This window comes from Hyalella azteca, unplaced genomic scaffold, assembly GCF_000764305.2.
Source record: "Hyalella azteca isolate HAZT.00-mixed unplaced genomic scaffold, Hazt_2.0.2 contig13953, whole genome shotgun sequence".
NCBI lineage: Eukaryota > Metazoa > Arthropoda > Malacostraca > Amphipoda > Hyalellidae > Hyalella > Hyalella azteca.
In genome coordinates, this window is record NW_025943855.1 from 74,913 (window position 1) to 88,131 (window position 13,219).

Consider the following 13,219-nt stretch of genomic DNA (forward strand, 5'->3'; position numbering starts at 1 on the left):
AGGAATCCTGTTAAAATTTGATGTACTTTACGCACGGCGACTTAATTTTTTCAATCAAATCTCATGCGTTGTGTCGACTTTTTAATTTAGTTTATTTTCATTAAAATTTCCTTCTGAAACTCTGGTAAATTGACCTACGTGAATAGCGAATATTAAGCTTAGTTTAACGTCAAACGGTATTCTGAGGTTGGGTCGAGCAGGCGGCATGCGGCACATCGCGTGCCACGGTTGCCTAGTAACCACTTCCTGGAGCTTCGATCAATGGAGCTTCGCGTTGGCCTTATCACAAGGGAAAGAATGATGAACAGGGCCAAGCTGTGTCCAGTCTGGGCATGGGCTTAGAGCTCAGCACTCGGGATTTTTTTTCTTTTGCCTCCAAATGACGAGCAATAATATTCGGATCTCTGACATTTGTGCCTTCTTCAATTGGCCGATGTTGTCATACACTTTTCCTTGATAGAACTTCTTCCATTCAAAATTACGGATTTCCCGAAAAGAGAAACTTTGCCAGATTGATATCAAGAGGAATGATATATTTTTCCTAACCAGAATCGTGATTAATCGACGACTGATGTGTGCGAAATTCCTAATTTTTTAATGATAATTTATTTTTCGCAATTATTCAAAAACACGATTTATTTCTGCCGCGCTATGCTACTTGGAGCCCGGGCGCACGAGCACAGTGTCGTTCCTTTCAAGCAGTTCAGAGTTGTGGTTTGTCAAACTAACGAACGCGTAGATAATTCTGGGTCCGTACTACCTACGAATCAGTATTTCCAGTAGCACCAACTCCTCCGGCCATCAAGTATCTCACTGTCACGTATTTTGCGTGAATATCGTATCATTTTTATTTTGGTTGCATAAACTCGAGGCTCATTTTGCTCCTGTTGGCAGTTGGACTTGAGTTTTATATTGCACCTTGTAAGATTGCATAACAATGCATTTATTCTAGTTATGTTTGTTGAATATTTCCAATTAAAGCTCGGATGGTCAGAGTTGATAATCACAGTATCTATTCAAATGATGCTACGGATTAGCAAATCTAATTTCAAGTCTTTCATTTTGTTTCTCTAACGCATTTGACCCTCATAGAATTCTTTCTATTATTCTCATTGCAACTTCCTACTTCTCTTAATGATTTTCTCTTATTTCAAGACTACCTCCTTCATCCATGAAATCTCCACAATTGGCACTAAAAACCTCACTAATGTTCTTGCATATTTACTTAGCCACCAATCGAATGAGGCCCAATTGGCTTGCGGTTAAAATATTATAAACATTTTTTCCTCTCAGTATCGAGACTTCGCCATACCAGGAACCTCAATTTTGCTCGCCATGCCAACGTCATTTGTTTCAACCATTGACGAGCTGCAAGGAATCAACCGCTATTCCTTCCGATACCTTCTGTATTGTACAGCACCGCATGTACTCCACTTCTATTCAGCCTATTCTTATACCAAGTGAATTTCGATAACAACCAAAAGGTAAGCTGATTGAAGCATTTTAATTGTGAGTTCAAATTGCTAGATAACCAAGATAAAAAAAATAAACTTTTCGGGTTGATCGATGCCGTCAACGGTGAAATTTTAATGTTAGATTTACAAATAAATCATATCGATATCGATTGTATAAATTATCAAAGCTGAGCGCACACCCAACTTGAAATATAACGACCATTGTAGGAATTATTCAGAGCTGTTTGTGTTGCTCGTTTTTGTAGAGGGATGTCGCAGTACGTGCAATAAATTAGTCGTTTTATGGGCATCTTCCTTTCAGCCGGCTGGGATTTCAGCGGCTTGATTTTCTGAGAACTGAATACATTTTTTTGCGACATTCACTATTTTGTCATTCGTTCGATCTCGACTTCTTTTTCGTTGTTCTGATGACGTAGTCAGTTAACGGGTAAAGCTGCCAAAATTAATCCTTTGACTATCCTTCCGAATTGCCCTTACTATAAATTTTTATCTAAAGTGGATGAATTTGCATGCTCACTTTTAATTTACTGGTTTTTAGAGTCCTATTAATAAATTTATCGATAAATAAACTTGTAGGATCTTAAAAAAATTCTATCGTGACGTCGAAATCTGAAAGTTGAAGACAACCCCCGAATTAATTTGCTGTCAATAATTGCATGGGAGATTATACTCTGTACTTGCATTTGAAGGGAAATTCCTGAGGCAGTACGTCAACAACTCATAATGTAAGAGTGTAACATCTAATGACGTGTCACAATTCCATGTTCACTAAAGCGAAATTCATTCTTCATCTGATGATGCATTAGCCTTGCTTGAAAATGCGTTCGAGTACTAAAGAATAAAATCGTCAGCGATGTTATAAGTCTGCATAATATGTTTCAATGAGTTGCATATGGTCAATCTTGCGCACTGTCAGTCGATCCGATGAACTTTGACCACAGTTGCCCGACGATTCGATTAATTCGCTTCTACACAAGGAACCCATGTTAGTCTACATAAAAATATTAATTATTATAAATTATTTCCCATTATAATATTTTATTACCCAGAAGTTACATACAACATATTTGAAATTGTATTGACAATAAGTAAAATGTAAGCAAACTGCGAATTTGATGCAGGCAAATAACCAAGGCCAAGATTCAAACCACACGTTATTAACAAAATATTTAATAAGAGCAACAAGTGTCGATCGATTCGCTTTTCTCGGGCCCGTAAGCCTTAAATAATGTCAGCCATCACGGTTTTTATTTCAATTTTTATCTACAATGCGACCGACCTATCCATTTATTTTCCACAGGCCACTAATATACTTCGATATCCAATCTAATATGTACCTCAACATTGCAATCAAATGCAATTAATCTAAATAATAAGTCTAAATGATATGGGGACAAAAGTCGAAATTAAAAAAGAAAAAATTTCTAGGAGACTTCCACAATGATCCCACACGTTATTAACAAAATATTTAATAAGAGCAACAAGTGTCGATCGATTCGCTTTTCTCGGGCCCGTAAGCCTTAAATAATGTCAGCCATCACGGTTTTTAATTAAATTTTTATCTACAATGCGACCGACCTATCAATTTATTTTCCGCAGGCCACTAATATACTTCGATATCCAATCTAATATGTACCTCAACATTGCAATCAAATGCAATTAATCTAAATAATAAGTCTAAATGATATGGGGACAAAAGTCGAAATTAAAAAAGAAAAAATTTCTAGGAGACTTCCACAATGAACCACATATTAATCTTTACGCTTATCAATTAAATGTTGTCCAACGATGGGGGCGTGCACTTAAAGTAATTCGTCACCTGTACAGAACACTTCATAGGCTTTACAAACAGACTTTCATCACATCAGTTGTCTAACATCCTTTCACACAAACTTTATCAAGATTAAATCTTTCTTACCACAGTACACTAGGAAGGTCCACACGCGTTCAGCCGAGAGATTTTGAAGCTCTGAGCAATAAAGTAGCGTTCAGAGAGGCCGGTATAATATTTATGGTGTCACCATACTCTGATGACGTACGTAATTACAATGCTAACAATTACAATGCCACTATTCCAAACCTATATAGATGGGCTTAAGTGTGCTCAGTTGCGTCCATATCAGGTCGCGAGGGCCGAGGATACATGAATTTTATAAGATTCAATAAATTCATCCACATACATAACGGTAACTCGTTCAATTGTGCAAAAAAAAAAATCTGACAGCAGCAATTAGTATCTGAACATGAATTGCGTACTGTAGGACAATGTTCTGACGTTTGAGCTGACGCACCGGTTAAGAGACCAACTCCTTGCTTAACGCATCTTGCTCACCAACATGGGATTCTCGATGAATCACTCAAAAAATGATACACAATAAAAAAAAAGCACCTAGATTATACAATGAGAATAAGTATGTACATCATTTCTACATCTTCCAAAGCCGTAATTTACCGATAGCTTTAGAGTCGCAGCAGTGAGATCGGCAAGCGATTTGTAGCGACTCGAGAACCAAACTTAAATCATTCAAATAGCACACGTACCTACTGCGCGAATGATGAAATGAATATCATACAAGTGAACCGTAATTCTAGTACTTAATAACGCCTTCCTGTATCTTCGACATCACCAACTTAGCTCGATGATAATCAGACCGTGAATATCTCAAATTAAAAAATTACTTGCTATGCAATAAAATTTATGAATTGAATCACAACATTGTATTTACTAGTGAAATTATTAGTGCCCAATTAGAATATGGAACCATGTATATTTTGACGCTGGGTATTAATTTTAGAGCTACAGTAAGACATTATATCTAATAAGAATATCGCATGATGAGTATCATTGCCCGTTGGCCACCATGGGATTTATACTTCGATTTTTAGAGCTTTTATACCTCCATTGAGGTGGAAAGGCTTCTCCATAAGACATTTGCGAACGATAATCTAAGTTTTGACTCAAGGTGTCGTTATTGAAATAAACGGTATCGTTGGCAGAATTTTTGTTGTAATCATTACTGTGAAAATTATTATTTCGGGCGTCATGGAAAGCGCGTCGACGAAAAGGATAAGTATCGGTGTGATAATTTGAGTCGTGATGCGACGTGATGATACCTGGACCATCACCATACTGCGGATCTCTACCAGGAAGTTGTGTATCGTCCTGCCAGCCCTGACCGCAATAATTGCTGGCTTTATTATCGAGATGCTGGCAGTCATTGCGCTGGTACTGACAGTAGGATTGATGGTTCCAGGAAGGCGCTGAGGCTGGCAATCACCGGGAGAGCGAATGCGAACGCTCACGAGACAGACTAGATCCCAACTCCAACCTCTGACTACTTGGGATCTTCTCGAAAAAAGGATGTCTGTAAAAAACAAAGAATTTAGAAATCATAAAACTGATTTGTAAAATTAAAAATTCCTGAGCATATCGGAGCATAAACTGGAATAAAAAAAATTGAATCTCGATGAAAAGTATTGTACGACCGAGGTCGGATGCGGATGGATATTTAAAACGTCCAACTCGAGAACAACGCTATGGGAGCGGTGTATTTTCCGGTTGAGATGACTCTAATCTTGTTCATAAGATATAGCGTTTTGTAAGAATAAAGTAATCTTCGAGTTTTTTTTATCAAATAACGATAAATGGATTGTCTGGGCTTACCTGAGAGCCTGAGAGAGTGTGATACGATGAGCGGGGTCATACTCAAGCATCTGGCTGATGAGATCGAAGAGCTGCTTGTGATCTTCTTCTGCACTCATTTGGTAATTCTGTAATGCAAGAACACAGTTGCTTATTCAAGAAAACACTAGAAAAATATATTATTTATCTTCATCTTCAATCTGTTAGAATGTGAAACGTAAACGTAAACGTCAGAGTAGTTCTTTTGTTAATTTGGGTAATTACTTCCCCATTAATACCGAGATTTGGTGAAACCAGCTTTTTCGGAGCTAGGGATAAATAAAAAAAGCACTATTTGATCCGACGAAATGGCAGTTCAGTTTTCTGAAACACTTAGCACTCTTTGAAAGTAGTACCACCGCAGAATGCAGGTAATTTTCTCTGTGAGACTCCAAGAATGACCGTATCGTCTCACAGAGAAAATACGGTCTGCATGGGATACGCAGACCGTATCCCATGCAAGTAACGTTCAGAAACTTCTACGTAAGACATAATTGAGGAATTGATCCTTGTCTACGATTATTACTCACCCGGAGAGGCTTGCAGCTCTCGCGCACATAGCGCCCAGCAGAGCTCTTCTCATCCCACACCAGCTTGCCGTGGTAAAAATACTTTGTGCGCGTCTTGCGGCCCATTCTGACAAATAAAAAGCACATTAGATCGTCATGCAAAAAAATAATAATAAAAAAATTCGAGTTTACCACATTTATTTTATACAAAACTGCATTCAGTAATGTTCATAATAGCCGTAGGTGTAACTGGGCCTCGGATCTATATTAGCAAAAGTGCAATACATAAATACTACAGATAAACATTAATGTCATCAAACCAAGGTTTGTGATAAAGTTCACAGTGTCAGAACTGTAGAACATTAACTGGTGGATTACATAATGTAACAAGATAGCATTGCAATAGGAGTTTTATGGAAAACGCAGCATTGACATTGGTTCAGCAACTAGAGTCTGATCTTCTAAATTACACAATTACAATTCAAATATCGCTAAAATTAATTATTAGATTGTAATGGTGCATGGTAATTTGCGCATGTATCAAAATATTCAAGTTCGACACACTGTACTTCGTTCTCTTTCAAGCACCAACACCCGAATTCCAAATACCGTACTCATATTTGACAAAGAACCCAAATGGCCTATTTATTCGATACCTGTTATCTAGAATCGTGGATGTCCAGCCTATTTTTGGAGTTGAAACACATTTGGAAACAATACGCTGGTTGCTTGAATATGCACATAATTTCCAATATTCTTGTACATGTAGCACAAGTAAGGCTAGATGCATAATATTGTCACTATTTTTCAGGATTTAGGTGCACTGTTAGAAAAAACGGTCCCACTGGCGTTCTAGTGGCCGGTCGCCCCGTGAAAATAAACTTTTTCCCCGTTTTTATCGAATGTTTTACGGATTTCTAGAGTTAAATTAGAATAAAAACGGCGACACGGTGTTTCATTCCACATGCCGACCGGCTACTGAAACGCCGGTAATACCTTGAACGGTAATTTTTCTAACATTATGAACATGATACCTGTACGGTAGAGGACCAAGGATCCGCTCCATCATGGCAAGATGCTCCCTGTTATCGTGCGTCTGGAAGAGTGTGATCCCCAGGTAGAGTTCAAACAAGATGCAGCCCACCGACCACACGTCGCAAGGCTGACTCCAGCCCAACTCTGAAAAACAAAGCAATTTTTTAGTACATATAAAACATATGATACTCATTGGGACGCTTCCATAAAAAGCAAATTTTACTCGAATGAATAGAAAAAATGTAATTAACTACATTCTTGACAAGGTTATTTACTCAGCACGGTGTTCTGTGCATCCACCTGTCAATGTTATAGCATCGTCATAGCGTGACCATTTCCTCACCATTCCATACAAGAACAAATTATCAAGTTCAAATTTTAGGGAATGACTCCGACAGAATATAAGTAGTAAGAATGCGAACGACTTACACATTAGAAAATATTTATTTAAACACGGGACTACAATGATCTGGCCGTGCTGTCATTCATATTAAAAATACAAGATAAAATTTGAAAAGAAGTGAATAATTCTCCCCATCGAGCCAGATTACGACCGGTCAATTGTCCTGCATAAGACTTTCATTATTGAAAAGAACGTCAAGAAACATAGATAGTCAATAAACACGCTCTTTGGTATTATAATAAAAAGGTAGGATGTTAGTTTTGAATTACTTTTCGCAAGTGACTCACCGAGAATAACCTCAGGCGCGCGATAATGTCTGGTAGACACGATGGTGCTGTGGTGCTCGTGGTCAAAGGTCGCGCTGCCGAAGTCAATGAGGCGAATGTCTGGCTTCTTGACAATCCTGATGTCGCGTTTCTGTTTACAAATATCTTGTTAGCTAAAACATTATCTCATTTACGCATGCATTTTTTTCGTTGTTGATGAAAATACATTTCATTAATGAATATTAATCCCACTCGTATACTCAGAAGCACATTACAAACATGTTAAAAATCTATCATGAATTCTAAATTTCGAAACATAAATCTAATTTGTAGCATCTTGATCGATAAAGTTAACACATTCAATAACTACTTCCCCCATTTATTGCGATTTTCAGGTTTCTCTCTCGCTTGCCTTAGATTTCATTGAGGGACTCGAGGCTTAGAATTCAGTTCCATAAGCATGCTACTGATGCTAGTGTGAGGTTAGTATCCCAAAACGACATACTGATCCAGACAAGCAGTAAAGCAGTACTTTGACCCTGTATTTATTCTCGTGAAAATTTTAAATCACTATTGAACTGTAAGAAAGCAAACTGCTTGATAACGAACACAATCGATTACTGAGTTTCTAATCCACAAACGTAGAATATTTCGACACAGGGAGTTTTATTTGCAATTGAACATTCGAAGATATGATCAATACAAAGATATAAAAAGGCAACCTTACGTGTGCAAGTTCTTATTTGCAAAACCCGAGGAGTTTATCCTGACCTTTTTCGAGTCATAGATGGTGTCGTGGTCAGAGTCAACGAATAAGATGTTTTCAGGCTTGAGGTCGGTGTGCGTGAGATTGATGCTGTGCAAGAAGTTGATCGCGTGACACAACTGATATCCCATCAGTCGAACCTGGTCCAGCGGGTAGGGACGGTAGTTGTTGTCTTTCTGCACATAAAGAGCATGACGATGAAATAACGCTGTCCAGAAGCTTTAGTTAACAAGCATAGTTAGAAAAAGATGCACATACGTCAAAAATTAAAGCAATGATACAGGATTTCGTCCTCGGAGAATAGCGGCTGTAGTTATCATTCGTGCTCATTAGTCGCCGATTCATCGTGGATTCAAGATCCCCAGATAGAATTGCAATTTCATTTTAATAAAAGTGGAAATTGGAATTGAAAAAGGATATTTTATTTTAATACATTTTTCACATGGGAACAATACACTAGCTGCTCACCAGGAAATCGAAGACGCTCAAGCCCAGCATCTGGAAGGCAATGCACACATGGCCGTGGTAGTCGAACCAGCTCAGCATCTTCACGCACAACCTGTGGAGACGGCATCATCAACTTCAATATAATCTTAATATAATAATCCTCGCATTCAATAACAATGAGGTAATGATGTTAGGATGACATGTTACTCGAACTCACAATTCCTGTTTTAATTTTGGTCTAAAGTTTCGAAAAGAGTTGTTAATGGATTCGACAATCAGGGAAAATAAAATTTCTCGCTCACACTACCTGTCTCAGTAAAGATCCAAGCTCCTAAAATTAGGGAATTAAAAGAAGAGGAACCCAAAACGGGGATATTTAGCATGAAAGCAACAATGCCATGTTGTTTAACTTTCAATCTAACCGATTACATAACCATTTCTATATTAGATGATAATTATTTTAATATTTATACAAAAGAATTTTGATGAAATAAATTAAATCGTTAACGTTACAATTATTAGTAAATACTAACAAAATAACCCAACTTCATAAGTTATAGTATAAATACTTTTACTATCCCTCAAGTTTTTCATTTAAATTCTCAAGACTGAGGAATATATGAAAAGTTTAGCAATAAAGTAACTGCAACACTTGTCAGCAAAGATTTTTTATTACGGGAGATTGAAACAGACATCTTTGTACTCACTGCTTGTCGGCGGGGTCTTTCTCTGAGAGCTTCTCAAGGACGTTGATTTCGAGCTTGGCGGCCTCTCTGTACTTCTCTACATTCTTGATAATTTTCAAGGCGACGATCTGATCACTGAAAAAAAAAACGATTTTTAATAATACAGATACACTAATAAATCTTCAAAGAATAACAATAATTTCATCCATGGCCGCTGAAGCTTTGTTGTCCAACCGTAAGTTGTACGAAAAATTCACTGTTTGATAAAGATTTGAATTATCAGCACAAAAATCACACAGCCTGCACGATAAAATAATGAAAGAATATGCGCGCTCTCGCTGCATTCCTGCAAAACCTCAAAATAGAAATCAGTCTGAGATAAAGTCGTTCGAATCCTCACAATCTAAGAGATTGGCACGTCGATCAATGATACACGCGAGCATTGAGGAAAAAAATGCCAACATGAGTCAAATGCGAGTTAATAAGTAATGGAAGAATGGAAAAGGCAATACAGATATTGGAATATACCTGTTAGTTCAAATTAACAAACGAAATTCACGAGCATACTTTTTGGCATTGTAGTCACTGCTTTCTTTATACTTTTTGATCCGCTATGCCAATATAATTCGTTGACAACTGGCAGGCGATGTACAATTTATAAAAAAAACCTACGATTACATGAGGCACAAATTATACTTTCTGACTGAGACGAACATATTAACCAAGCAATAGATGCTAAGTAAACAAGTATCTACGGGATATTCAAACGCGCAGAAGTAATTACAAAGCAGAAATGGACGGTGCAAATGTCGTAGAAGTGCTGGGAAAGAACATAATAGAGAAAATGTCAATAGCGATAGGCGGCAGCAGTGGTCTGGCTAACGTCCAAGGCACGCAACTGGGAAATGCCAAGTACATTGGTCTGTATCCTTTCATTATAGGTAACTTTTGCGTAGATAATGTGTTTTGAATGAAATCAATAATTGCTAACGACGTTGTTAAGGTGTTAAATAAACGATTCATCACATTCAATCCTGGTGTGAACACTGACAGCGTTAGTTAAAAATTGACGATAGCAAATAAAGTTAAGCACTAGTCTTATGATGAAATTTGACGCGTAATTTCATGAAAAAAATGCTAAGAAAATCCTATACGAGCCCAAATTTTTCCATGGCGCATTTGCAACCTTAAAAATACATTTTCGTTCATCATTAAAAAAATCGAGGGTGACAATACACCGAATTTCAATCAGAAAGCAGCTACAAGTTCATTATTGTCGTATTTAGCTAAGCGTCGCATGGAAACGAAATTACGATCAATAATGTGTGAATTCTGCTCATTTTAATAGAGCTTGATACGCTGCTGATGTTCAGAGAAGGCACTGATACATGACGGGATGAACGGGCGGGCTATCGACACCCACGGTCTCAGAACCTAAGAATAACTTTAGCTGAAAAATTGCTCAATATAGGTTGCGTACAATCTATTTAAGCGATTACAAAGCAGTTTGTGCTAGCAACAATCATGTCTGTATTGACGTGTGAGAAGCGGAGTAGTAGTGTATCATGAACATCAAAGGCTAATAAGACCGCGACAGATCGATTCAGATTGAGCTTGATAATCATTCAAATTCATGAAAATCCAACTAGAAAGACCAAGTAAAACGTGCAGAAATAAGTGGCAGCATCAACGCATTTCTTGGCACTCACTATACTTTCGCTGAGACTTTATATCAGATTTAATCAAAATAAATTCGTTCAAGTTGTTGGACTCTTATTTTTTATGACAATTCTGTCACAATTTGCTTTGTGCACAATTTCATACATAGGCAAGAAATTGTATAATAAAATAAAGTTAGACTCATAACCAAATAAAAAATGTTTAGTTCTGGTTTTCAACTACTATTGAACGCCTAGCAAGGCCAAGTGACAGAACTGTTAGGGGAACAGCTGCCTATTTCGTGGGAGGGTTTCATATAATCGAGGTAAAAGAAAAGCGAAAAGCGCCAGCGAACAAGGCACACGTGTCGGTCGTACATCACAGCTTGGGACGAAGCACGAGATGGTAAGAGTCACCCTCGGGAATAAATACGACCAAGTCACCAGCCACAAAATTCATCTTATCAATTGACTATAGTGTTTTACTCAGCCTTAATTCTGGCAACTTTTGCGCACGTGTATTTGGATTGGCTTTAGAAAACCTCTATCAGTAAAATAGTACATTTTCAAGATTTGACATTGAAGTGCCCAAATTGTGAGTAGTTAAAAAAATGTACTCTGCACTTCTACGCACCTTGACCTGAAAGCTCATAACAAACGCTTAAATATTTAGTAGTATTCCTATTAATATTTGTGGGCTCATTATTTATGTTAAAAGCCTGAGCCATTAGTTAATAATATTATATTCAGATTAATGCAATCAATTAACCTAGTCTATAAATACACTTACTTTTATTCATATTAAAAGTTATTTCAAATTATAAATCGCAAGGAAAACTCAAAATACCATTTGCGACATCACTCACAAAGAATATCAAAATACTCGACCAATTTAATGCCTAAGTTTCGATTCATTATGTTCACCTCATTCAATTCATTCATTCATATCAATCAGAAAGCTACTTAACGTCTTAAGCGATTGCATGCGGACTTCAATGAGTTCCTTATTATACATCTACCGTTAATATCTAAACATAAAATAACGAATAAATAACTTACCATGTAAGATCCCTCACTTTGACCACCTTGCCGAAAGTTCCTTCGCCCAGAGTAGCAAGAATCTTATCTGCAGGAGAAACAGAACACAAACGTATTAATAACAAAGAAAAATTTCTATCGCGTACGAATGACGTAATATTAAATAGAAAAAACCCATCCTAATTCCCTTATCAAAAAACCTACACTCAATTTTAAAAAGAAAACATTACAATTTTAAGATAAATAAGGGTAATATAAGATGCAATTAACGAGCATCTGATGACAACGAACGGCTACATAAATAAAAACAATCCTCGATAGTCCAGGAAAGCACGAATTCCCGATAATAGTAAGAAGAAGTGTAGTAAGTGTGATAATGCCATAGGTTGATATATTATTAGTTCTCAGACATGTTATGAGTGTGTGTATGTTTGAAGAGTGAAGGATAAAGTGTTCTTTGTTATCCGGACAGATTAGTTAGAGATAGAAAGAAACAGAGATTCTGCTGAAAGTAATTTATCATCAATGAATTAATAGAATTATTTCATGAGTGAGTGATGAACCTCTGTTTGCAAGAAACCCAACGCGCAGTAGCTATGAAAGATTCTCCGCTAACACATCCTATAGTTATTTAAGAACTATTAATCGTGCAAGCTGGAGAATTTTCCATAACAACTGAACTTTAGGAGGAAATTCACACACATCGATCTTGCAGTATGTCTCCATTGCGATATATGAGGTGGCCATCTTCATCGTCTTCGACAGAAGGGGCTCTTGAGCTCTGCACCGCACAACATCGTCACAGGAGGAGACCACCGGCAACCGCGTCATCGTAGATAGGGGGCGGAGCACACGCGTTGTTCCGTGAGAACGAGTTACGGGAGTTGTTGTAGCATTCAGGATGAGCAGGCAGCAGGAGCATCAGCGGCAGTCACCGACCAGTACAAAGGACAAGAAACAAGATGCACAAGGGCGTCTAGCTTACTCAATGTCCCACACACCCCAAAAATAGAGCTTAAAACATGATAAATGGGAGTTGTCTTACGGCCATGAATATCGAGATCAAGGCCGTAAAACCAAAAAATACAATGACCGTAAATCATTGTTGTAAGAGGGCTATCAAGCGCACCCGTGGCACTGTAAATCATCTTTGTCAGCTGGTCTTTTTATCAAAATAAAAAAATGCCGATGTAAATGAATTCATTGGCTCATTTATTCGATAAATGAGTAAACAAATGTTTTATACAATTTTCA

General features: G+C 37.4%; 1 protein-coding gene across 6 annotated transcripts in view; it reads right to left on the reverse strand.

The window, feature by feature from the left end:
* Window positions 1-2,629: 2,629 nt before the first annotated feature.
* Window positions 2,630-13,219, reverse strand: part of LOC108668115 (serine/threonine-protein kinase Doa) — a 97,315-nt gene continuing 86,725 nt past the window's right edge. For all 6 annotated transcript variants that reach the window (XM_018155266.2, XM_018155267.2, XM_018155264.2 and 3 more), the window contains 10 exons: window positions 12,668-12,746; window positions 11,987-12,053; window positions 9,291-9,404; window positions 8,605-8,695; window positions 8,142-8,312; window positions 7,392-7,521; window positions 6,701-6,845; window positions 5,688-5,793; window positions 5,140-5,246; window positions 2,630-4,840 (listed from right to left, as the gene is read on the reverse strand). In XM_018155266.2, coding sequence (XP_018010755.1) covers window positions 4,750-4,840; window positions 5,140-5,246; window positions 5,688-5,793; window positions 6,701-6,845; window positions 7,392-7,521; window positions 8,142-8,312; window positions 8,605-8,695; window positions 9,291-9,404; window positions 11,987-12,053; window positions 12,668-12,746 — 1,101 coding nt within the window. In that variant the 3' untranslated portion in view covers window positions 2,630-4,749. The remainder of the gene's footprint in view (window positions 4,841-5,139; window positions 5,247-5,687; window positions 5,794-6,700; window positions 6,846-7,391; window positions 7,522-8,141; window positions 8,313-8,604; window positions 8,696-9,290; window positions 9,405-11,986; window positions 12,054-12,667; window positions 12,747-13,219) is intronic.